The 26,219-nt window shown below is 41.2% G+C and overlaps 2 protein-coding genes across 3 annotated transcripts in view; one reads left to right on the top strand and one right to left on the bottom strand.

The window, feature by feature from the left end:
* Nucleotides 1–2,238: 2,238 nt before the first annotated feature.
* Nucleotides 2,239–18,099, bottom strand: IDH1 (isocitrate dehydrogenase 1 (NADP+), soluble). 2 transcript variants are annotated; one of them, XM_012727786.1, is made up of 10 exons: nt 17,960–18,099; nt 16,864–16,937; nt 14,602–14,739; nt 11,866–12,157; nt 9,751–9,856; nt 8,031–8,208; nt 7,075–7,226; nt 5,203–5,343; nt 4,360–4,522; nt 2,239–3,131 (listed from the first exon to the last, which is right to left on the bottom strand). In XM_012727786.1, the coding sequence occupies exons 3-10, from the start codon at nt 14,721–14,723 to the stop codon at nt 3,041–3,043; spliced, it is 1,245 nt and encodes a 414-aa protein (XP_012583240.1). In that variant the 5' UTR covers nt 14,724–14,739; nt 16,864–16,937; nt 17,960–18,099; the 3' UTR covers nt 2,239–3,040. The 2 variants fall into 2 exon arrangements, with proteins under 2 accessions (XP_012583240.1, XP_004674398.1); XM_004674341.2 differs by lacking the exon at nt 17,960–18,099 and adding an exon at nt 17,637–17,763 and having other exon boundaries at nt 2,854–3,131.
* A 4,610-nt stretch (nt 18,100–22,709) lies between these two features.
* Nucleotides 22,710–26,219, top strand: part of PIKFYVE (phosphoinositide kinase, FYVE finger containing) — a 77,432-nt gene continuing 73,922 nt past the window's right edge. Inside the window, exon 1 of the mRNA XM_004674812.2 lies at nt 22,710–22,797. The gene's annotated coding sequence lies outside the window, so the exon portion shown is untranslated. The remainder of the gene's footprint in view (nt 22,798–26,219) is intronic.

Genomic DNA, 26,219 nt, shown 5'->3' with positions numbered 1-26,219 from the left:
CATTCCATCCCTAGACAACTCGAGTGTCTGGGATATTTTCCCCCTTATACTTTGAATATACTATCCTATTGTCTTCTGGACCTCATAGCTCATAATGAGAAATCAACTGTTACTTTTATTGAAGAGCCCTTGGATATGTTGAGGAGCTTTTCTCTTGTTGCTTTCACAATTCATCATTGGCAGATTTTTAAATCAAGTATGGTAACATCTATTGTAAGGTCAGATGACCTTACAGAGCAGAGGCTTTTTCTTTCTAATTACTATATGCTAACTACCATATTTCTATTTATAGGCAAAATGGAACTGGTATATCTCAAGAGTGACAGATTCTCAATATAATTAAAAAATTGCAAACTATTTTAAGTGAAAAGGCTCATGTCTTCTTGATTCTGAGGTGTCATGCGCTCATGTGTCTTTGTCTGTTACGAGAAGCTTTAAAGGTGCAGACTGGAATCCAAATGGGTATTGCATGTATAAAGCAAGTGATCAGATTCAAGTACCCCTATTGTATACAAAATCATAAGGAACATATTGCTGAAGATTTTGAAGGATTTTAGTTTGAATCATTTCCCAAAATGGAGAATTGGAAGAGGAATAACTTTGAGTAGAAAAATTCCATCCTTTCACATGTATCAAGCTCCCCTGCCTCCTTCTACCCCTGCCCCCAACCTTGGTCTTTCAACTACTCTGAAATGGTTTAGGGGAAGTAGTATGCGTTGTATAAAAGAATAAGAGGTTGCACAGATGCACCAAAGTAAACTGGCAAAGGGTTATTGCATTTCCTCATACTATTCTTTACATTTTTTGCTAAGTTTGAAATATTGTCAAAATTAAATTACAAGAATGACACAATGTCCACAAAACACCTCTTTCAGAGTCTGAGATAGCATTTAGATTCAGTTGATCAAGTTTCTTGTTTAAGAGAAATTAATTTGGATGGTACATTTTCCAAAATATTAAAAATAAAAACTATGAAATAAAACCTCTACTCAGATAAAAGTACAAAATTTATATACAAAGTCTTCATTAATACTTATGTTACCTTCTAATCTTCTCAACAGGAAGAGACAAGACCCTTAATTTGGAAGAAATTTTATTAATCCTCAAAAGTAGGAAGGAAATCATCTGTCAGGTGTCTTATCAGGCAAGAATACAGGGGAGTTGAGTTTCTCATTAAGATTAAATTTTAAATGTCTTCAGTTACAGAACCCACCTAAGAAACTATACTTGTAATTTAGAGATTTTCAGTCTGGAGTTCACATCTTCTCCTTCCCTGAATCTTGTTGTGCTAAACAGCAGTCATTTTCCAGGTGAACAACTTTGATGCTCATGTTGTTACAGAATAAACCATTAGCCTCTGGATGGATTGGTCAGCACTGCTGATTTGCTGATTATTTTAAACCATTAAGTGGCTCATGGTTGTTGCTATGAGCAACATATGATCAACTTCCAGAATGCCTGTGAGTGCACTAAGGGCTATTTAAGACCCTTCAATTCTACACCATCATTTTATTCCGTGTGATACTTAACTTTTTGCATTCAAAATTAAACATGTGAAGGCACAGTACACAGAGTCCTGGCTCAACTACAAAGATTCCTGGTGCAAGCTAAAATGGTCACTGACATCCTCTGAAACTTGATCAAACTCCACTTGAACCCTCAAATTCCTTCCCCTTCAGTGGTAATTCTGGGGTGTGGCCCAAACTTTTGCCAGATGTGGAGTCAGAAAATTGGGAACCCTCACCCCCACATCTCCTGGGGCCCATTAATTACTAGCTTTCTTTTTTCAGGACTGTCCCTGATGTCCCCATTCTCAGTGCCAGAGTCTCAGAGTTCAGATCGTCATCATTTCACACCAGCTTTCCAACTGGTCTACCTTCCTCATTTGTTCACACCAATCCTTATTCCCATGACTACTATTTTCTCTTTATAAGAGCTGCCGAGGGAATTACTTTTGTTTTAACTTCTAAAATTTTCACTAACTCCCTATCAACTTCCATAGTCCCTAAATTCATCAGAACTCTTTAGCACTTGCTTGATTTCATAATATTCCAGTTACCCTTTTTGTGCTGAGTTTGGGTCTCTTCTCCTTTTAGGATCCACATCTGCCTGTTTGCTTATCCATTTCTGCCACAAGAAACTGAATGAAGACAGAGACTTCTAAAAATCAAATTCTGATGGCTAGGACCTAGGACAGCACCTGGCAACAAGATACTCGGTAAATAAAAACTCAGAGAGTCATTAGTATTTAATTTTAATTAACAGTTAGATGAGAATAGTTCTAGTGTCTTAAATCAACTTTTGGAGAAAACCACATGTATATAAAAGAAATAAAATGGGCCAGCAAAAGTTCAAAAAAGGTGCAGCTGTATTATTGCACTTAGGTGAGATATTCTGCTAGGGTAACGTTAACACTTCGGCCACCCCTGGCCAAGAGAAGTAGACAGAAGACCTCTCCCGATGCCCTGGAGACTGATTCTGGATTCTAAACACTCCAGTGGCCTCTAAAATATGTAACATTTTCAAAACATTCAGGAGAGCCTTTACAAAAATGACTGCCTTGTCTTTGACTTGTTTCAGCTGCACCACACTCTTCATTCCGAATCACATGCGAATTCAGGGGTAGCTCTACCTCTCATCAAGGGGCACTTGCTGCCCAAACCGGCCAGCGCCCTTGGCCAGGGAAGAAGAGGGAATCTCTGCCTTGTACATAGTGAGGGAACGCTCCTGTGACTCAAGCACTCTTCATTTTGGTCATTTGTGTCAGAACAGGAGAAAAAAGGACAGTGAGTATGAATGAGCACTGAAGTAACTCCTAGGCTACTAATAGAAAATAAAAATTTAGAAACTTGCTGCCACATTCAAGTAGGTGGCAGAACTGTATATATAAGAAAAAGGCTGTAAACTTACAGAAAAGATAAAGTCTGGTTTCCAAACAAATTACAAAGTTGATTTTGCCTTCATCCTTGAGTGTTACACAGAAAAATGTAAACAGCTGAGTCTAGTTACCAGAAAACATATCCTCCTTCAAGGAATGATCTTAAAGTTTGGCCTGAGCTAGTTTTATCTTCAAGTTTTCTCCGAGTTTGTCCATGAACTCAAATGTGTTCAAGTAGTCAGAACGTTGCACACTAGTGGATAAAGAAAAAAAGAAAGAAGGAAATTGAGTTTGTCTCTGCTCTGGTATCAAAGAGAGGCGTAATCCTAGAAATGCTACTTAAGGAGCCTTTGATGATGTTAAGCTACAAATTTATGGCCAGTGGCTGCAGTGACGGCGGCTTGGCCACAGACTCATGCACGGCAGGCTCCTCATCATGAAGGTCAAACTATCCCAGAGCTTCAGTTCAGACCAATGTCTGGGAGGTGGAAAGTGCCCCACTTCTTTTTCCTCATTCTTACAGAAATAAACTTCATTGCACTATGGTTGTGTTTCTACCCATGTCCCACACACTGTCACTGCTGCTTATGAAAGAATTTTAATGCTCTCAGCTTTATCAATGTCTTAAGGAAAAACAAAAGACAATGAATTGGCTAGATGATACCACTGACAGGTATCTATTCAAATACTCTACAAAGATCTCACACTGTTAAAAAGCTTGCAAACACTGCATCTTCATGTTGGAAATTTAAGACTAGGCAATAGATCTCTATTACTGTGATATAATAGATCTCTGAGGACACATTAGATTGGTACTCAAGTTTAGTAGTATTTCTTGAGGTGAGTCATTATAACCAACCCTGACTTTGAGGGAGGAGTCTTGATCAACAGTTAATTCAGCTGGATATAAGCTATATGTTCTCAGAAAACTGGGCAATACCCAGACCCTAAATATCTAACTACTGATTATAGATCTTAAGGAAGAGGCTGTGACCCACAGCATCTAATCCTGGAGCTGCTTACTTTTCTTATCTGTAAATTGCAGAAAATAAAAGACTGAAAAAGTATTGCTTCAGGGGACCCTTTGTTTCTGATTATAATTTTCTTATTAAATTGAACAGAATTCTGTCATCCATTGACTGTCAATGAGATCAGGGGTCAGCATGCTGCTCAGGCCATGGGCCCAATCTAGGCAGCAGCTGGTTTTGACATAGAATTTGCTGGAACAACCACATCCATTCACTTCTCTTTCTTTGGCTGCTTTCCTGCCATAGAGACAAAGTTAAATAGTGGCATGTTTCAGAGGATCTTACGTTCTATCAAGTTCAAAATATTTACCATTAACAGTTTACAGACAGTGTCTGCTGACCCCTGAACTAGATGAGTAACCATTCAGGTATTTTCAAAAAGCACGGATATTGTGAGTCGAAGTGGGGATAAGTGGTAACCTGACTAGTGAGCTCCAGGCATCTTAGACTTACTTGGGTAAACCTTTGATGCAAGCTGCCAGGTCCTTGGTCATGAAGCCAGCCTCGATGGTCTCAATACAGACATCTTCCAAAGCCTTTGCAAAGATGCAGAGCTCCTTATTGTTATCAAGTTTGGCTCTGTGAGCTAACCCTCTCGTCCAGGCAAAAATGGAAGCTAAAAAGAAAAATAAAAGCACTCTTCAATTGTATCAGTTAGAAAGATTCTTAAACAAGTCACAGTTCCTAGAAACAGAACAGTTTTTTGTGTGCTTGGGTAACTGACTTCACTAGATACTGTCCACATAGGCTATGAATTTTTTGAAAGTTAGAAATATTTAACCAAACAGAAACTAAAAAAAAAAAATCTGCATTTTGGTGGAAGAAATATTTTGGGTTTTGTTAGTTTTAAGACGCACATTTACACAGTGTGGCAGTAGGAACTGAAGCTTAAGGCATCTGCTAATTTGGAAAAGGTCATGGTCTCTTCTATCTCTTGTCTATATTGGTCTCTTTCCAGGTTGTAATATCTTTTTAAAGTGCTGTCCTTGAATCCTGGTTAAAAGGCTCAATCTATAAGGCTTCTTGATTCTTAGCCAGATGTCACATTTTGCTGCACCAAAGGAAAAGAAAAATGCTTGAAACAGCCATTCTTGTATTTTATATTCCCCACAAAATGGAAGAGCATGTATTATGTATATCTCAGGAAGCATATTAAAGCAGCTCTTATCTAGTAGGATGTATGAGCTGGGTGATGATTTCACACACAAAGCACCGAGCGGCCAAAGGAACATGTCCGAGGCCTCCACAGGCCGCGCTCACAGCCAGAAGTCAGCGCAGCAGTAAACACCATCTCACCTATGGGGTTGGTGGATGTCTCCTGCCCTTTCTGGTGCATGCGGTAGTGACGTGTCACAGTCCCATGTGCAGCTTCTGCTTCTACTGTCTTGCCATCTGGGCAGATCAGCACGCTGGTCATCATGCCAAGGGAGCCATAACCTACGTGAGAGCAGGAAGTATTAGGTTCCACTACACAAAGTCCGGGTCTCAGAGGGAAGAGCGAAGGACTGAATCTTCTCGGGGACCACAACAAACAGGGGCACTTTTCCGTTCAGAAAGTAGGGATTGCCCTTTGGGTCCCGGGCAGTCAGCACAGGCTGCACCTTTTCCTCATTTATGTCACTTGATCCGAGAGGAGGGCTCAGAGCCCAGCACCTGCACTGCTCCCTAGTTCTGTCACTGCTTAGCTACTGTGGCGCCGCTTTTGCCTGCTCACAAAATGGGAATAATGAAAGCACCTACTTCATAGGTAGACTGAACTTGATTAATATGCATGCATTTGAGTGTATATGAAGAGAATATATATTCACACTCCTTAGTTTACTACTATTATGTGCTGACGCTCTGCTGTTAGAGAAAAGGGATCATGGGGAGTTGTGTCCTATCATGCAACTGCTCACACTCACTGGACTGGCAAGAAAAGACTGTTTAAAACAGGATGGGGTGGACCCCAGAACATATCGCTTGCCCTTTCTCACCTTCTTTAATGGCCCCAATTAAACAACTTTATTCTGTGGTTTCCTATTCAGAGAATCACATGACAACTTTTACATCCACACCATTGATTTTTCTTCTTTTATTTACTCTTCTACACTTGAATTGAAAGAATACTTTTCTCTGTTTTGTTACTTCCCACTAATAGCTGTGGAGTTAATAATACAACTTTATATGATGAAACTCTCTCCAGACTCTTGTTGCCATGAGGACTAGCAGAAACACTGGAATGATTTGGGTCACTTTCCAAGGAGTGACCCACCAGGAGTCATCACAAAACAACACTCCTTCTGCTACTGTACCCAGATGCACAATTGTGCAGATGTAGAGAAGCAGAAGGAGGGGAAAGAGTTGTGCAACTATCTCTGATATGAGGTAATCTTTGACTATTGGATCTACAGGTCGAGGTTTAAACTAATAGGAGATGGCTTAACATTCCATGAATGAAAGAAAAAGCAGTATTTTTTGATAAAAAGCAACATAATTAACGTCAATGCAAATTGTCAACAGGAACAATTTAAGTTTACGGAACTGAAATGGAAGGTGCTGGACCAGAAACTAGGTGCTGAGGAAACCAGAAATGGCAGCATTTCCATTGGTCTGGTCTTTACTCTGGCGTTGAGCTCCTGATTCCTGGAACTTCTGTGAACAGCCCTGCCCTCAATTCCTTTGCATTTATAATTAAGCAGTAAACATATGTGTACTATATAGTATCAGAATAATGATCAAGACTCACAGACGGGGCATGATGCCCAAAGACCTGTTGCCAGAAGAATGAGCTCTTGGAAAATCTTGATTACTAGACAACCCAATCCGCTCATTTTACCCTCCTTTTCTCAGGATGCTCGTTATTTTACATCCTCATCAGAGGGAAAATAAGGGGGGTGGGGAGAGTGATTTCCAGGTTGGGCAGTTGGGCTAACTGTTACAGACTTTGAAACTTCAATTGGAAGAAAAGGTTGAGAGAGAAACCCTTGTTAACATCTAAACGCAAGGCTTGTGCACCCCTGTATGAAGTCACTTCTCCAGACTGAGCTTAATTTCCTCTGTCAGCTGAGAAGAGGGATCTTGGTGCCTTGTGGTGCTAACATGCCCTTCTCAAGCCAGAGCACCGCTGTGGCTCGACCTGCCTGCTGTGGGCCACATGCACCTCTCTGTGGTCCTTCAGTGCCTTACCTTGGGCCACGGAGTCCGACTGCACGTCGCCATCATAGTTCTTACAGGCCCAGATGAAGCCTCCCTCTGATTTCATAGCTTGGGCAACCATGTCATCAATGAGTCTGTGCTCATACCAGATGTTTTTGGCTTCAAACTTGGATTTGTACTGCCTAAGAAATGAGAGAATGAAAAAGAAAACTAGTGTTTTTAGGGACTTTATCTGCTTCTCCAAAGGGGTTGAGAGTGGAAATTGCAGTTTTTTACTTGATATAGCACAACTTGGGAATCTTTCAGATAAGGGCTTGAATCCCTGCCCTATCATTTTCTAGTGGTGAAACCCCCTGTAAAGGTGACTTCTGCCCAATTTACAGAAATGCAAGAATCAAGTAAGACAGTAGAGTGTCCTAAGTTCTACTATGTAGTGGCAACTTACTGCTGGTCAGAATCTTAAGAATTATCAACGTAATGGGGGGAAAAAAGACTATTGTGTGATACTGTTTAAGAAACTAGGAAACTTCCAGGTTTTTTATAGATGGAGTGGAAAGAGGAATTAAAAATGCCTGATAAAAATATTTAACACATGCTTACTGTTGCTGAACCCAAAGTTATAATACATGTTGACTGAAGTTCAATGACTGTACTAAAGCAGAGTTTTAAATCACAACTATGGGTTTAAGAGAGAAGGGAAATGGGTCAAATCAAGTCAAATACTTCAAAGATTAGAATTCTCTGTCACTATCAGGAACCATCATTCAAACAAACAATTTTGGCTCTGATAGATCCTTCTTGAAAATACACGTATTCTAAAAACTTCAAGTGATTTTGTTCTTCTCTTGATAAATAAGCCTCCAGTTTTAAAGGGTTAGTGACAGCATTTACTCAGTTTTTAGTTCACAGTCAAATGGTAAGGATATAAATTCTACACTATAAATACTAGCTTACTCAAGGAAAAAAGGAGAAAGAACAGCAGTTACTTGTCATAGATGTCTTGAAAGATATCTTTAAAACGTCCATCATATTTCTTCAGAATAGTGTTCTTGGTGCTCAGATACAATGGCCAACTCTTAGACAGAGCCATCTGGAAAGAACTGTGTGCAAAATCTTCAATTGACTTATCTTGATTGTACATCCCCATGGCAACACCACCGCCATCTGTGGAGGGCACCGGAGAGAGGAAAGGGGAGAACTGGAAGTGGGGCTTAGCTGCAGCAAATCTGTATCCGCGTCCCAAACTCAACCCCCACTCCCTCATCTGAGCCCAGGTTTCCAAAAGCCCTAGCAGGCTTTCCACCTGGAAAATCCCATGAGTTCCTAGGGCATAAAACAGGAGGCAAGTCAGTTCTAAATAAGGACACTGTCATTTTGAAAGGACCAGAGAAGTGGAAAAACAGGGTCTGATGGGTCCTGAAGATAGTGAAATACCTGAAACTACCGATGTGACTGGAAATACATTGGAGTGAATCAATTTTTTTTTATTATAAAAGTTTATTTTTACATCATTTTGTACATTTTTCCCCCCATCTCGATTGTAATCCCTGCGGGTTTCCCATCACCAAATCACCCGTGTGCCATCACCATAATCCTGTGCATTTCTCTCCCCCCCCCCCATTTTTAATCCCATTCCCCACTCCACCCTCACAAAATGTCTCTGGTATATGGTTGTTCATTATTTTTGTTATTTTCTCGCCTGGCCCATTATTGGAGTGAATCAATTTTAAACTGTCTTTTCATGCTTTAAAAATTCAGACATGTATTTAAAATCCTCAATGTGTACTCCATCCTCAGCTACTGTGAAAAATTTGCAATTTCGTTACTAAATGGAAATTCTTCTAATTTTCTGGAGGATATGGAAAGTTCATACTATCATTAATAGAAATAATTACATTGCATGTAATCATGGTGTTTCATAACTCTATTAATTGAACTCTGTTATTACTCAGAGTCAGATCTTGAAGTCATGCCACGGCTCAGGGCCAACATGAGCTTAGTTGGTGAATGAAGCTGCAACCGGCAGACCTAGCTTTTATTAAAATGATGTGATACAGAAGCAAGGAAAACAAAAAAATCTTGAAGGTAAGCTTCAAGATTTTGTTAGTGTGATTACTTTGAACAACTTCTGAAGAGGGGACAGAGGGCCCTCTGGCCTTTCAACAATGTTTGGGCGAGATTTGCCATAATGGACCTTTGAAGCCACAGGATGGTGAGAAAGAAAAGGCAAAGAACGAACATTCTACTTTCACAAAATAAATACTCAGAAGGGAAGAAGAAAATTTCAGGAAATAGCACAACTGTTTTCAAATACAAACCTTACTAGAGCAAAAAGCAAGATTACATGAGAGGTGACTTGGAGCTATTAATGTTAAATTTATATAATTCATGTAATTATTATACACCAAGGTTCCTGCCAACCTTCCATTGTGTTTTGAGAGAAGTGCACAATTACCTACTTATTTGGATTTATATTCATTGCCAATAAAGTGGTCTGTCCTGTTTGTGCTTTTACCTATGCCATGAGAAGATATGAAAGGCAATTATCTTTGTATGTTAGATTTTGGGTCCCATGGAAATGTTGTAAATTAAGGTCATACTTTCAAGCAATCACACAACTAATTTTAAAAAATCCATTAATAATGTTATCTAACTGATCCGTCAGAAAAAAATCAAAGATAAAGCATATGATGGACTTATACATACCTTCGAAGTTATGTACTAGGTATGTCTGCTTTGGGGATCCATCACTTGGTGTGTAGGTTATCTCCACTTTACCAGGTCCAGGAACAACAAAATCAGTTGCTCTGTACTGGGGTAAGAATGAGGGGTAGGTGGAGAGGGGAAAAACAATGAAACAAAGCTATCCTAACAGGAATTACAAGGATGTAAATAAGATCATACAGAGTTGGAATACACTTAGACAAAATGGGCAGTGTAGACTGACCTTTGAGATGGGGATGAAGAGAGACTGACCTTTGAGATGGGGATGGAACATTTCCAAAACTGGTGAGATGTAACACATTAAAAAATCAGTTTACTGGGCCTCCCTGGTGGTGCAAGGGGTTAAGTCGCAACACTATGAAGCTATCCGCAGCCACTGCAGCACAAGTTTGACCCACAACCAGGGAAGTGACCCACATGGTATAGCGGACCTGTCCTGTGTTGTCCCCTGCTCCCCTCAACAGTGTATTTCGGTCAATCTGCCTATTCTGCTCCCTACTCTGTCTCTGGTGAATACTCTCACCCCACTGCCTACCCCCATCTCCCACACCTCTGGTCTGTACCCCTGTTCTTGAATTTCTTGTATGCATAAATAATTAAAAAAAATCAGTTTATTGGGTGTCTACCACAAAAAGGGGAGTACTCTGAACACTGATATGGGGAAAAGTAACATATCTTCCTTTAGAAAGTTTACAACCTAACAAAGACTTACTCAAGTGAAAAGCAGCACTATAAAACCTTTCAACTGTAAAGGGAACATAGATTAAAAATGCTCTAGGATTACAGGGGAAGAGGAGGAGTAGGGAGATCAAGAAATCTTTGTATGGGGGATGATAATATACTAGTTGTGGCCATAAGATAATTATGAGAGAACCAAGGAAGCCCTCGTATTTGTAATTTGAGACAAATGCTATGAACAATTAACTTGCAACATCTCATTATCTCATTGGACTCTTAGGCAAATCTTACAAAAGAGGGACCATGATATAGAGAAAATCACGCATCTGGTCCTTGGACCTTCAGGGCTCATTGTCTTCTTGGTTGCCATCACTACTAACTCCAGGCTCAGGACTTGTCCATGAAAGCAATTATACATTCTATAACAGCTATGACCGGTTGATGACCTTGAAGATAGGACCAACCACGGACAAGTTCTCCCACAGGCATGAACCACTCTAGTGGAAATGTGTGCCTGGGCCACAACTGGGCATCTGTAAGTCTTTGCTGTGTTGTACCCCTTCAGTGACTTAGATTCGAGTCAGGTACTAGTAAATGCCAGCCACATCATTTCTCTATGTTTGTGTACAGTAGTATTAATGACAGCTGGCAAATGTTGTGAGAGAATGGGAAGATTAAATAGTCTTTGCAGAACACATCTGACATATGAAGTCTTTTGCTATGGGTGGCAATTTATTCCCACATCTCAAAAGTAGGAAACAAAGGCACCAAAGTACCAAAAATGCTTTTCATGTTCAATATGGAATTTGTTTAGTTGCCAGTTTTGACTGAAACACAAAACTATACTTTTTATTTTTCAAGCAGGAAAGCAATGTTTTCATGTTTCAACTATTAATTGTTCTTTTCAAGCACCAAGTGACGATGTTTAATATAATCTTTGTTGGTGATCAATCCTATCTGCATGCTAGGATCACCTGGACAGATTTAAAATGCCTACATCTCATGGAATTCAGATTCAATTGGTCTAGTAGGTGGGAGGCAGGCAATGGAATTAAAAGAAAGAAACTTTTTTTTTTAAATCAAAACAAAAAAACAAACACCCAAAAATATACGCTGAGAACCACTGGTTTGGTTGAATGAACCACAGGAACTTACCTATATAAAAAACCAACTCTAGTAAGCTGTAGGGAAAAAATATGCCTGAAGAAAAACTCTTTTGTGTTGAGACAGGAACATATTTGTGAGCTTATCTACCATTACTTTCATCTAAACGTTTGTATGCATATATACTGACATACAAACGTACATTTCTCCGTTATGCACCTTGCCTAATCAGAGTAAATATCAGAAGAAGAAACCACATCACCAAAGACCATGACTGACAACATAGCACATCAAATTTTGCTAACATAGACTTACTTGGTCCCCATAAGCATGTCGGCCTATGATGATCGGTTTTACCCATCCACTCACAAGCCGGGGGATATTTTTGCAGATAATGGCCTCCCTGAAGACAGTGCCACCCAGAATATTCCGGATGGTGCCATTTGGTGATTTCCACATTTGCTTCAATTTGAACTCCTCAACCCTCTTCTCATCAGGGGTGATGGTAGCACACTTGACACCAACATTGTATTTCTTTATAGCTTCTGCAGCATCCCTGGTGACCTGGTCATTGGTGGCATCACGATTCTCTATTCCTAAATCATAGCTGGGAGGGAGACATTGTAAGCATGACTCTCTAGGCTCTCAGGTGTCTGAGGCTGCTGTAGTCTATGGCCATGTATCATCCTGTGTGTGGTGGGGGCAAGGAGAAAAGTGAGAGCTCCTTATTTCTAAATCTGACCAGTTTTAGCCTTGGTGCACCTTGGACAAGAAAGATGGCTGACAATTAAAAATTGCCCAAGAGAGCTGCAGTGTTATGGGAAGCTGTCTGGCAGGTCACTGAAAGGCAACCATTGTGCACAGCCCCTTTGCCTAGATTCTTCATCAGAGAGGCCCTAACAGCACATGAACAACCCTCTTGCAAACCTCCTTCCATATAATTACTGTAGAATGTAAGACTAAACACCAACATATTTTTTCTTTAGTAAATATTGTGCTCTAAAAATAAAGGGATCAGAGGCTTTAAAAGGCTTTTTCTTGTATGTTGATATAAAGTGGTGGGAGTTATAGACAGGACAAATGTGCCAGTTTGACGGTGCCAAAAATGCTAATGACTTCTCCATGAATGCTAGTCAGCCATCTGATGAACCTTTTCTTCATTGTTGGGCAAGTCTATTTGTCCTGGAAAGAAGCCCACAGTTTACTGGATTTGTAACTAGACCCTCTGATGGTTTGGTATTTCCCAGGAGGTTATGACTTAATGCACACTAACACCTACTCTGCAGGGTATTCAAAGCTAAAGTGAATATTGTTTGCCTGTGGAACACAGAAAATGACTGTGAGGTTTTTATTTAAAGTACACAATACATATATAAGAACATAATACATATATAAGAACATAATACTTTAAGTAAAAAAGCAGAAAAAACAAACCAGTAATACTTCGTTAAAATTTTTTTCAGCCATCAAAACCTGCTAAGCTATTAAGTATCTACATTTTACTTTCTAGTTCTTGTATTTTCCTTTCCTTGATATCTCAGCTCAGGATGCATTTGATGCACCTTGATGATTTTACAAATAAAATAATTCCAACTTGCTTCAACCTAGATAATTCCGATAACGCTGCTGATCGTCTTATCTCCTGGCATAGGAAATGCTGAAAAGCTACAAATGCCTAAACCAATAAGCAGTGTGATCCACAGTTTTTACTTCACAGGAACCAATTTGCTGAAGAACCTATCAGCAAAAGAGTAGATTCTTTAACTTCTCTTTTTAACATTTCTAAGCTAAAACAACAGATAAATGGCTTTGGGGTACTGTCTGTAGGAACAACAACAAAAAGAACCCCAAGGCCTCACTTCATATCCCTCAAAAAGAATCAGTCACGTAATAGTAGCAATTTAAAAGTCTATTGAGCCTCCAGTCTTTTGTCTGTGGCAGTGATTTTTCCTTCTGGCTTGATAAGTGTCCTTCAGAAGCCCCTACACTTGTAGGCAAAGGACTCCCAACGCATCTGTGCTGCGGTAAACTGCCAAGAACTCTTCAAATCTTCAAACTCATCTATTGTCCTGTAGACATCTGATATAGGAGGGCGTTTGTAAAGCGCACCTTTAGCCCACCTGAATGAGATTCTGATGCTATATTTCCTATATGTCTGGTTAATCTCTGTAGGTATTTGCTCCTCATGTTTGCGATACAGACATCAGTAACAGCTTCAGTTTATAATAATAATTACAGAGTGTCTAATGAGACTGTGAATTAAAAGGCTACACCCAAACAAATGCCAAGTCCTCAGGCCACAGTCTGACCAATAATTAAGGCAAACACACTTAGAGTTGCCAATAATTTGCTTGGATTATGTTCAACCATGTCTGTCTTTAGCCACTTCACCCTTGCAAAATTCTGCTCCTATCTAGCTCAAATATACAAAGAGCATGAGCAAATTTATGAAAAATACAGGATTGAAAGATGAAAGAAATCCACAGGAACTCATATCTGTTTCCAAACACTTGAAATATGGGGCAATTGTTCAAGTCTCTAGGACAAAATGGTTTAAAGAAACTTTCACTAAAACTTGGGCATTGGATTAAAAAATTTAAGGTTTTTTTCTGTGTTATGATCGGTGGAAAAAGGCATAAGGTAAGAGATGAAAAGGGGGAAGGTCCATTGATTAGTTAAGCAGAGTGCTAGAAAGTAGACATCAAAAGGATGACTGTGTTAACTACATTTACTTTACTGATTTAATAAAGGATCTACCTCTACTATTTTTCACTTCTATAAATACCTTGTGTTATTCCTGGCCACTGATTTACCAGAGGATAAATCACAGGAAATAGAGGTTTGGAAAGAAGTGAGAATCACTTTGTTCTCATCTTAATTCACTTTTGAACAACAAAATGTCCAGTTTTCCTAGCAAAATTAAAATAGACCATTTATTTAGGCATCGCTCCCCAAAAGCTCTGTTCATAAAATACAGCAATTAGTGTGCTACCCTAAAATCAATAAAATTGTAATTTCTGATCTTGCTACTTGAAGGAGTAATTAATTCACCTGTGCAAGTCCAGTTCCACATAGGGAAAAATGAGTTTTTCCTTAATTAATTCCCAAATAATTCGCGTCATTTCATCTCCTTGCATTTCCACCACAGAACCACCATGGATTTTTTGAGACATTTTGACCTCAATAAACCTTTGAAAAGGAAAAAGATAAGACACAAGCTTTATTTCATTAAGGTGTAAAAACAAAATGCAAACTATTTGGTGACTGCTGAAATAATTCATACATGACTGATAAAAAGCTAATCATATTACATTTACCATTAGAATTGAGCATGTTCTTTGTATACAGCATTGCTATATACTTTGTATATGGTTTCTGAGTCAGTGTTCATAACAACCTAGAAAGATGGAAATCATTTTCCCATTTCATTTGATTAAAAAGATAACCTTCCTAAGACCATTTTGCTAATGTCTTTATTAATGTAATTACTATTCTTGACTGGTTTGTCTCACAAAAGATATTTCTACAACATCATTTTATTTGAATACTTCTACCTAACTGGTAGAGGAATAGAATGACAAAAACTAGTATTTTTCCTCTTTGAAGAGGATGTTTTGGTTAAAACACCTATCCTTACGAGGTTCAACAAGTTCTTATGACCCATGTTTAAGGGACCTTTAAGATTAAAGTCAAAGATAAAGAAATGACGCTGGCTTTCCTAAAGGCAATAATCCATAATGGGGATGTGATATATATATATATATATAAATCTGTATATAGAAGGGTCATTTTCAAGACCCAAACATGTCCCTGTCCTCTTCCTCAATCTCCCAATTCTTGGCCTGTTCTGGCTATTGGTGGGCAAAGATAAGCTGTCAGTGGGTGGGATAGGAACTGAACTGTCCCCCAAAGAGGTATTGTCATTTTGAGGAATGGTGTGTAGGGCAGAAAATATAAATCAATCTGAGTCCCAGTAAGGGCCCGGGTTTAGCCTTTGGAAGAAATGAAACCATGAGGTTTAAAGGAGACCCATGTTTTTTCGATTGCTCCCTGAGAAGTAAAGGAGGCCCTGAGACTGCTGAAAGTTCAGTTCTCTTTCATGATGATCTAATGGAAACTTTTTCAGCAACACAACTACAAAGTGCTTTCATTCCCTTAAATTATAGCTGAGGTCAGGAAAAGAGAGACTGAAAAAATTATTAGCTAACAGGCCTGCAAAATCTCTTAAAAAACTGAGCTACAGTAATTTGGCCTTGAAATTAAAAAATGTAATGATTAGTAAATAATGAGCCTCCATTTCTTGTGACAGACCAGGATATATTACTAACCCTCTAAATCCTAATTTCAGAATCCTAATTTTGGAATTTCTCTAAGCCACTGGGAAACCATCTGGAACTGAACTAGAAAGGAAGAAGTAAATAAACTTGGGTAAATGAACTAATTATTTCCAGTCTGTAATTTCAAATTTAATTTACAGTGCAGCTGAAAACATATCACTCAGTTATGCAGATGCCACTGCCATATCTCACGTAGTTCAAACAAAGAAGCAACACACTTGGTTTCCATACTACATTTCCAAGGCCCATATTCCTACAAAGAGTTAAACCAGGCTTATGACTTGACTACTTTTTTTTGATAGCAAGTACAGTCAATAAGAGGTCACATACCATACTTGAAATTTCAACACTGAATTTTTTTTTTCAGTTATTTACTTCTTAGTTGGAGCAAACATATTATCTTCAGTCAGATAACTGAAATATTTCAGGTTCTCCTCACAACTTATCCATTAATATTTTAACCACTTTTTAAACAAAACGGAGTTTCATTCACGGCCCTTGCTAAATTCTTCTAGATTTGAATTCTCCAGGATGGGCTTTAGACCCCAGTGGATTAACTTCTATAACTTTGCCCAGCAGATTTTTCTGTCTCTACCCCAACCCTAACTTCAGAAAGGACTTCCAGCAGAGCAGTTCATTTAGCCTGAAAGCAGGTGAATTCCAATCTCCGGACACACTTGTGCAATCCCAGAAAACAAACCTGGACTAAGAAAATAGAGCCGCTGATCCTGATTAATTTTATCGACCAAAATTTCAGCTACTTTTGTAGTTGTTTTTGAGTTCACGAACTACAATAATTTCTGGGCAAAAATTGTCTCTTGCAGATAAGACCAATTGAGAGAAACAAGGAACCAATTGCAATTTATTGTTGGAAATATTTTGAACCACTCCCTTTCGTTAAGCCTTCCAAGGCCAACTCAAAGCAATATTGCCACATCGAATAAAAAACAGAAAGGGAGAAATGGCTAATTCTCACTTTTGCAGAGAATCAACTTCTGATCACCCCAACTCTTCGCAACCTTGCAGACTCAGCTGAGTGCCGTTTATCGCCTAAAGACAAAACAAAACAAGGAATAGAAAGACAACATATAAAACACCCCCTGTCAGAAGACTAGCCAGCCTTATTTATCTGGTTCAAAACTTAGCGGTGAGTGTACCCAGAGGGACAATGTGCAGTTTTAGGTCCCAACTCAAGTTCCAAATAAAGGTCAAGGGTGCACAAACAGGGGGGTGCTTGCACACACTTGGGGGTGCGTCTGTGGGGGGCATTCCGGGTAGGTCGTTCGCAGGTCTTGGAGTTTGTACGTCCTTAGGTCGCAGTGACCAGCAGGCTGCCGGCCCGCCGCCGTCCTTGTGCAAGAGGGCTGCAACCCAGGCTGGCTCGGTTCCTCCTTCCAGTCTGGGGGCCCGCCCCCACGCTCACGCGAGCCGGGACCTTTAAACCTCGACTCCCAGTGGCGGCGGGGAAACGCCTCCCCCAGCACTCGAGGATCCGGACCGCGCAGAGATACCCGTGGGCGGAGGCGCTGCTCCACAGCCCACCCCTCGCGCGGGCCATCCCGAGGCCTGGTCCACACCCCTCAGGCCACCCCGAGCCTAGCCCCGCCCCTGCACGCCCCTGCACGCCCCGCCGGCCCCCACCCGCCCCACACTCGCGGACGCGTCCAGGCTGCAGCCGGGGCTAGAGAGCTGCACACGCCCAAGTCCTCGGCTTCCACCTCTCTCCGCACCCAGCTGGCCACAGGTTACCGTCTCCCTTCCAGCCCAGACTAGTCTTCGGCGAGTCCTGCTATCTTCTCCCGCTCCTTTTCGTTCTCACTGGTCGCGATCTCCACCGCCCCGTTTCACCCTCCGTGTCCGAAAGCGGGTCTTCCACACACCCAGGCTTCCAGCCCCCCTTCCTTTCGCTTTCCCACGCCCCTCTTCCTAGACGCCCGAACCGCCGCTAAGTTCCTCCCTCCCTCCACACCACCTGATCAAGCATTCTTCCCTTGCCCCACTCCAGCCTCGCCCCCTTTTGGGCGTCCCCCTAAAGGAAGAAGCCGGAGACGTCGTTTGGAGGCTGCAGTTACCTTCAGGGGAAGAGACGACGGGAAGAACCGCGAGCGCCGCAGCCACACACACGCTCAAGCGCACAAGTACCGTCGCGGGTGGTGGCAGCTGGGCCCGGGCTGTCCCTCTCGGCTTCTGACAACGCCTCTCTGGAAAGCCAGGCACTGGCGCGGGGGCGGGGCCTTACGAATTCCCTGCTTTTGTCCCCTCCCGGGCCCAGCCCCCTCAGCCCACCTCCTAGAGTCCCGCCCCCGCTGTACCGCCAATCGCCGCGCGCCAAGCTCTCCGGGATGGGCGTGGTCAAACTGAGGGGCGTGTCCCGAACGCCCAGGCGGAATCCCAGCTCTGGTGGAGGGGGAAGGGTCTGGGCACTCGATTGCACTACCGGGGTTTCCGCGGCGGAAGGACGCGGCTGCCACCTGCAGGCTGGGAACGAGACGCCCGGACCTGGCCTTCTGAGACAAGCCTTGACTGGGCTCTGAAGGCCTGAGGACAACCTGTGGCCCCGCGGGTAATAGTTCTAGGTTGCAGGAAAGGCAAATGGGAGACGAACGCCCCGGACTCATCCCCTCCACTGCGAGCCTCGAATGTGCGGCCGGCGGGAACGCGCTACTAGCGGGGAAAAGAGGGCTCTGGGCGGGCGTGGGCTCAGGGCTGGCTCTCGGGGACTCGTCTCTGCCGCGGGGACGTTAAGGATGGCAGTTTCAGAACAGGCGAGCTGCAGTGAATGAATTCTGTCACCACTAATGACTAGGTTTTTAAAGCTTCTGTACCTGTGATTCCAATCACTACTGCAGTCTATAACTAAGCAGCATTGGCATTTGCATCAAAAGATAAATAGAATGAGGAAATCATTACCTGGGTTCCAGTGAAGCTGCACTAGAGGAAGCCTTTTCAAACAGTGATTTAAAAAGATAAGACACCTGCGGGGAATTTTTTTTGCACATTCCTTGCTCGGCGAGGATTTTCGATTGTGGTTTGTAGGGTAATGGGAAGCTTTTATATTGCTGCCCAGGATTCACTGCCCCCAAATTTATTTTAAAAATTTATCCCTAGCGTCGGGTCACTACAATTATTTTTTAAGCTAAACTGATATGACGGGCACTAGCAAGGTGCATTATGGACTCTAGGGGGCACTAGTATTTTTCTCAAGAGAAAAGGAAAGACTACACAGCGTCCGACCTGTTGATTTTTTGAGGTGGAATAACGGGAAGTAGCAGTCACCTCCATATATTTCTGTATAAATGATAATAGAAGTATATCAGCTTTTATTTTCTTTTCTAATCAGAGACTCAAAGTGAGCCGAGATGGTAAAATTACTCTGTTATAGTGGGTTCACCTTGTTTATTACCCCCTCCACTACTAGATGCATTTATATTCATTCTTGTGTTCCAGAAAGGATTTAGGGAAGCCACCTATCATGATAAAACACGTTAAATATAGGCGAGGAAAAGAGAATACATACAGTAAAATATAAAGGACTAATATACATTTAACTATAAAAGTATATTCCATCAACTCTTCAAGACTGCTAGAGATGGGCTACAAATTTGGCTGTAGGTTGATGTGGAGGTTAGATAGAAGTCTCAGTATCCAAAACAAGGTTTCTTGAGTCAGTAAAGTAGGAATACCCTTTCATTAAAAAAATTTGTTTGTGTGTATTCCCAGGATTGATGTAATATCATTGTTGAAGTGGCCCAGTGCAGCTAAGCCCTGTGTTCCCCAGCCCTGGGAGTGTCTGGCTGGGCCTCCCAGGTTGGACACTAAGTAAGTCTGCCAGGATGAGGGGACAAACTCTGCCCCAAGTTGTCCTAACAACAGCGCAGAGGATCTTACTTTGACAGTGCCTTGGTCTGAACTCCACCTGGGAAGTCCTGAGTGAAGGGCTGCTGGGAAGGGTTAATAGAGTTGACTGACCCTTTTGGAGGAGGCCTGAATGGGGAGAAGGGCACTTGGGGTCAACTTTGTCCTTTGAGCTGTGTATCACAATTATCCTGAAGGTTTCTACTGCACTCTGCCTCCCAGTGGTGGCAGGACTTGGTAATATTTTATCCCCTGAGGTGCCACAGGCTCTGGATTCAGAAGTAGCAGACTTTGCTGCACCATACCAGCTCCTGTATTAGCAATGGAATAGCACTGAGAGCCCAGAAATAAAAACACAGGTATATGGACAGTTAATCTACAATAAGGAGCTGAGAGTGTACAGTGGGGAAAAGAAAAGCTCTTCAACAAATGGTGCTGGAAAATTGACAGCTTCATGCAGAAAAATGAAACAACCACTCACATTATAGATAAAAATTAACTCAAAATGGTAAAGTCAGAAACCATAAAGTACATGACAAAAACACAGGGAAATCTACCCATGATCTTGACTTCAGGGATGTGTTTGGTGACCTGACACCAACTATAAAGAAAACAAAAGCAAAAATAAATGAATGGGACTACATCAAACGCTTCTGTATAGTGGAAGAAATTATCATTAAAAGAGAAAGACACCTACTGAATGTACAACATAACATCTAACAAGGGGCTAATGTCTAAGATCTACAAATAACTTAAATAACAAAAAGAAAGCAAAGAATGCAATGAAAAATATGTGTAGAAGAGCTAAATAGACATTTTTTTTAAAAAAAAAAAAGACATATAGATGGCCAACAGACACATGAAAAAAAAATGCTCAGTATCATTTATCAGGGAAATACAAGCTAAACCCACAATGAGATACCATCCCACTCTGGTGAAAATGGCCCATTTCAAAAACAAAGGAAACCCAGAAAGAACTAATGCTGATGAAGAAGAGGAGAAAAATGAACTCTCACATTCTGTTGGTGGGAATGTAGACTGATTTTCTCCTTATAGAAGATAGTATGGAATTTCCTTGAAATATTAAAAGTAGTACTACTTATAATAGCCAAATTATGGAAACCAAATGCCCACTGACAGAGCAGTGGATTAAAAAGATGTGGTATATAAATGTGTCCTAAATCTCTTAATGGAATACAACTTAGCTTTAAAAAATGAACTCTTGTTATCTGTGGCTAACTGATGTAACTAGAAGGGATTATGCTAAGTGAATAAGTAAGAAGGAGAAAGACAAAATCTGGGTTATTTCAATCATATAGAAAGTAAAAACATCAAAAGGAACTTACAAAACTAAACAAAAAGAAACCCTGTTGATATGATTATATAAGTATGGCTGCTTGAGGGGGAAGGGAGGTAGGAATGGGAACAAAGGAAGGAGCGGACTCAAAAACCTTGGTAAAGCAAGATGGGTACTTCGATGGTTTGTTGACATACATCCCAGGGAGTGTGGCAATTCCCCTTACCTCATACACAGTATTGTAAGCAAATGAGATCTCAAATAGATTCTTAAGATTTTTAGCAAAGAACAGATGGTCCTTTAAACTCCACAACATCTGTGGAGCTTCAACTAGGGTTTCGGGTGAGCTATCCTGTTCCTGTGAACTCTAGGTCTAACTTTTACTTTATGGTAATTTGTTGTAGGTTGATGAAAATATTTGTTCGGTTAATTACAAGCCGGAACATATTTTGTTTGTCTTTTTTTTTTTTTTAAAGGAAAGGCAGATACTTGAACAAGGGTTTAGGTTGAGGGAGAAAATAAGGAGTCAGACGGAAGAGTCAATGGAAAGGGAGAGTTGAAGGGAAGGCATAAACTCCCAGGGGAGACAGGAGAAGGTGGGCAGGAGGCTGGCAGGGTTGACCTGGGGAAGAAGAGGCTGCTTTCTCCCTAGTTAAGGGTAGGAGGGAGGTCAGGATAGATGTGGATGTAAGTAAATGTTGTGATGGGGTAGTGAGGTAATAGGGGTGGCAATCAGAAATCCGTCTTTTCACTCAGGGTAGAGGAGCTCTTGGAATGACAGTGGGGGCTGGTTTGTGGGTGGAGCAGTGGTGAGGATTGGGAGAGAAAGGTCCCCAGTAGTGAAGAATGAGAGAGACATTGAGGACTGAGGATGGTGACAGGGATTTGTATTGATACCATCTGTAGGAATTGCTGTTCCGGTGCAACTGGGGACAAGGGATGGTTGATGCTAGCCAGCTCGATGGGACTTGGTAACAATATTTACATCAGTCTTTGCAACACAAAACTGGAACGAGAAGACTAGCTACAGCACTAACAGCACTTCGCCTGGGTGAGACACTGTGCAACTGCTTTCTTGTATGTAATATTCTACTTCATTTTCAAAAGGTGATCTGTGAAGTGGGGTCTATTAGCCCCATGTTGCAGTGACGATGTCTGAGGGGCCTTAATAAATCAGTAACTGGTTTAGGGTCATATGGTTGGCTACTGTTGGTGTCACCCACCTGCATTACAGTCTTCACTCTTAAAACAGGTGTTCTTAAAACGTCAGTGACAGTCCGTGAGAACGCTGAGCACAGTAACATATTATGAGTGCCCATACGATCGAACACATACGGTAACCCTGGTCCAGCCAGCACCCACCCAATGACCACGCACGCGTGATGCTCACGCGCGCAGTCGCTTTAGTTTCTTAGGAAGGCTGAGGAGGCTTAATCTTGGCCAAATAGTCCAGATCGACTCGATCTGGCCTAGACTCTTTCTGTCTGAGCATCTGATCCAAACGTCTGGGGGGCGGGGAGTAGGGGGAGGAGCCGCGCTCAGAAAAGTTGAGGATTGGCGGGGAGGATCAACAGGGGGCGGAGCCTCGCGGGGGAAGCGAGAAGCCTTATCAACCGTGTAAGTAGCTTTGCTTCCTGCCTCTACCGCCCGTGGCCCCTGTAGCCCGGTGCGGCGCTCAGAGGTCGGCTCACTGCGCCTGAACCCGTGAAGCGGCGACTGGGCTGGACCCAGGCCGGCGGGGCCGGGCGGGAGGCGCAGGTAAAGGTGGACGCCTGGTGCGCGGACCAGGGCTCAGAGCGGGAAGAAGACCAATTTGGGGAGCTCCGGCGCCGGAGCCGAGGGGACTGTAGTGAAGGCGAGGGCCGGGACTTCACAGCCGCGGCTGAAGGCCGGGCTGCGGCCGAGGCTGGCCAGGCAGGCAGGGAATCTGCGTCCACAGTTCGCCGGCCCCTGGATGCCCCCCGATTGCTGCCTGTATGGCGGATGGGGAAGGGGTAGGGCGGAAGGTTTTGGTGGAGGTTTTGTGGGAAACATTGGAAGTTCTCTTGCCCCTCTCGCGTCCCTTGTACCTGAACTTGTTTCGGAAGTACATAGTTCAGCTTCTGTTCCCAGCGAGGGATAAGCGCCCAGCTCTTGTGTCAGAGGTGCAAACGTAGACTGGGAAAGAAAGTTCATGACATAGAGGATCAACACCGATAGTGGCGTTTGAAATGTGCAATGCCCCTTAAACACTTGCTTCTGCTGTTTGAGACGATTGCATTTCTCCCTGTGTTCCAAAGTTTCTTGAAGAGGAGCTAGATTCACAATTATCATCTTACCTTCGCTTAGCATGTTCCCCCAGCCAAAAGGACGAGAGTGCAGCGTGATGGATATTTTTAGGAGTGAAGGGGCTTCTGCCCAATGTAGAGGTTATAATTCTTAAAGCCCTGAAGAAATATGAGCAATGTTAGAATGTGTGGTTGTGTAGAGTTATGTATTGATCCAGTGCATCCTGTTACAAAATTAGTCATATGGCTGACTATTTACAGAAGTCGTCTGGTATATTGCACCATTTATTTCCGATTTATTTAAACTTGAACCTGATTTTTGATATATTGCACCATTTACTTCTGATTTATTTGAACATGAACCTGACTTGGCTCTCCACAACTCCCGCTCTATCAGGATTCATACAGAATATGGGATTAGTTTCTATTGGGTTTGTGACAAAAATCAGGTTGGACCCTTTTGTGGAGTACCTCCCATTTTCTTCTTTCTGGGAAGTGCAACACGAATCATTGTGTTTTTTCCTTTAGTGTTTCTGATGGCATGTCAATCAAATATTGAACAAAAAAGTCTTTGTTGATGGAAGCATTTCTAGTATTCATCATCCTGCATTACTAGTATGGTCTGCATATTTAAAAAAGTTATATTCAAAATTGACTGGACTTTTTCTTGTAAGTAAGGCTTGTTTTCTGATTTTTAAAACCTGAATTAGCTCTTTGATTGGCTTGGTTAACAAATTAATTAATATTCAATGGGTTTTTATGTTAGTAGCCTTCATATGAGGTAGTTCTGATGATAGGTACATCAGAAGTTTTTGAATGAATAGCTTAATATTTTTCATTACCTATTGGTTAGGAAAGAATTTCAGTTTATGTGCTAGCTATAAAACTGTCATTGATTATATAGGTTATATGACAGTTATTCAGCTACCAGAGAATGAATTGTAAGGTGAATTTTTCAGGATCCTGAAATCATGTAATGTTTTAAGATTAACTCTGTGATTATATATTTTTATGGAAGTCACACAAAATAATGTGTAAATACCTGGTGTGCATCATTAAAAACCAGCATCTGTATATGTCAGTTAAATTCTCTTGGCCTTCCCTGGTGGCACAGCGGGTGAAAGCATAGCACTGCAAGGTAGCAGCAGCAGCAGCTTCAGTGCATGTCAATCCCCAGCCCCTTAGGTGACCCACATGGCACAGCAGACCTCTCTTGCCTCCCCTGCTGCTCCCCTAATCTGTCTGTTCTGCTCCCCACTCTGACTGGTGAATCCTCTCACCGCCCCTGCACCTCTGACCTGTACCCCAGTTCTATATGCATAAATAAATGAATCTTTAAAAAAATGAACTCTGCACTAAAAGTAAAATTCTGCCCTTCACCATACAATTAGCCCCTTTTACCTGGTTTACTTCCTTCCTTCTCCCTTCCCTTCTGGTAAGTGGGAATTGGTCTTATAGTCTAAATTTTTACTTTTGTTTTATTCTGTGATTTCATTTGTATTTCAGAGATTACTTTTGCTTGAGTTTTTGTGGTGGTTTTTCTCTTTGTACCTTCCAAGTCTAGTAACAGTTGTGTGGGTGTGACATTTGTAAGTATAAATAAGTATAAACTAAGATTCTTAAGGCAGATCGCTTACTGCTTCTGATGTTACTTGTGTCAAAGTAGAACAGGTTGTTTTCTGACAACTGAAGGTTGTTGATGCCATCACAATGATGCTTTATCTTCAGTCCTTACTATCTGCTCCCTTTTGAATTTACCACCTGATTTCCTGACCTTTAATGCTGGAATATTGAGGAGACATGCACTTGAAAATTGTTGTTTACCTTCCTCAGATGATGAGAGGCTTCCTTCCTTCCTTTGCTTCTGCTTCTTCCCCTACTTCTTCCTCTTTTTTTCCTCCTCCTTTCTTCTCCCTCCTCTATTCCAAATGACATTTGCCAAAATTCTTTTCAAGTGAGTGGTCTCATTTCTGCTTTGCTTAATTAACCTATTAACCACTTAAATTATTAATCAGAAGACATCTTGTGAATATAAAGAATTTAGGAAGGCTAAAATGGGAAGTTTTGAAGAGCTACAAAGATAATCTTCATATAATGGAAACTCTGGGGTAAAATTCAAGGTTTAGTTAGAACTCTACTACTGACTATTATGTGACCTTAAGAAAGTTCTTGTAGGTTCAGTGAATGTTGATTTTCTCAAAGTTAAAATAAGGCCAGCTCTGTGCACCCAGGAATTTTAAAAGAATAATAATAAAATGAGATGGTAGATATGATATTGAAAGTAAAAAGCATTTTGTAAGGGTGTAACATCCTCTTTGTAAAGTGTCAATTAGATTATAAAAGATAGCACTTTAATGACTGGAATTATGCATAGTTCATTATTTTATGTGAAATACAGCAGAAAATAAATATTAATGTTTTTCTATAATTTCCATCTGGTGATGGGGTTAGCGTTATTGCTTTGGTAAAAATTATGATTTTTTGATTTTTTTTAAAAAAAAATGCCCTTTAATATCTCAGTTTTAATGTGCCTGAATTTAGGTTAAAGGGAGAAAAACCAGATACTTGCACCTGTGAGGAAAGATGGTGGGGGAACAGCTTGTTGATTTGAGTAGTTTCCATAGGTGATGAAACATTGAGGTAATTTTTGAGGTTATATTGAAAATGTCATGAAAGGATGTCTATTTCTTTTCCTTGTAGAAGTATCTTTTTTTTTTTGTATAAGTATCTTTTTTTTTTTTTTTTTTTTAGTATCTTTAATGTAACAAAGGTTGCCAGCAAAATAAAGTTGAACTGTGTTCTTAAGATTCACTGAACTATACCACACTTTGTTTGCCATAAGTTTATGGTTCAGGATTATAGAAACTAAGCAATGCAGTTATTAAAAGTTTTTTTTTTTTTTCCCCAAGATAG

This window comes from Condylura cristata, unplaced genomic scaffold (assembly GCF_000260355.1).
Source record: "Condylura cristata isolate star-nosed mole 26May11 unplaced genomic scaffold, ConCri1.0 scaffold00002, whole genome shotgun sequence".
Classification (NCBI taxonomy): Eukaryota; Metazoa; Chordata; class Mammalia; order Eulipotyphla; family Talpidae; genus Condylura; species Condylura cristata.
The sequence above is the reverse complement of the archived record's forward strand: the minus strand, read 5'-3'. Positions and strand labels throughout refer to the sequence as shown.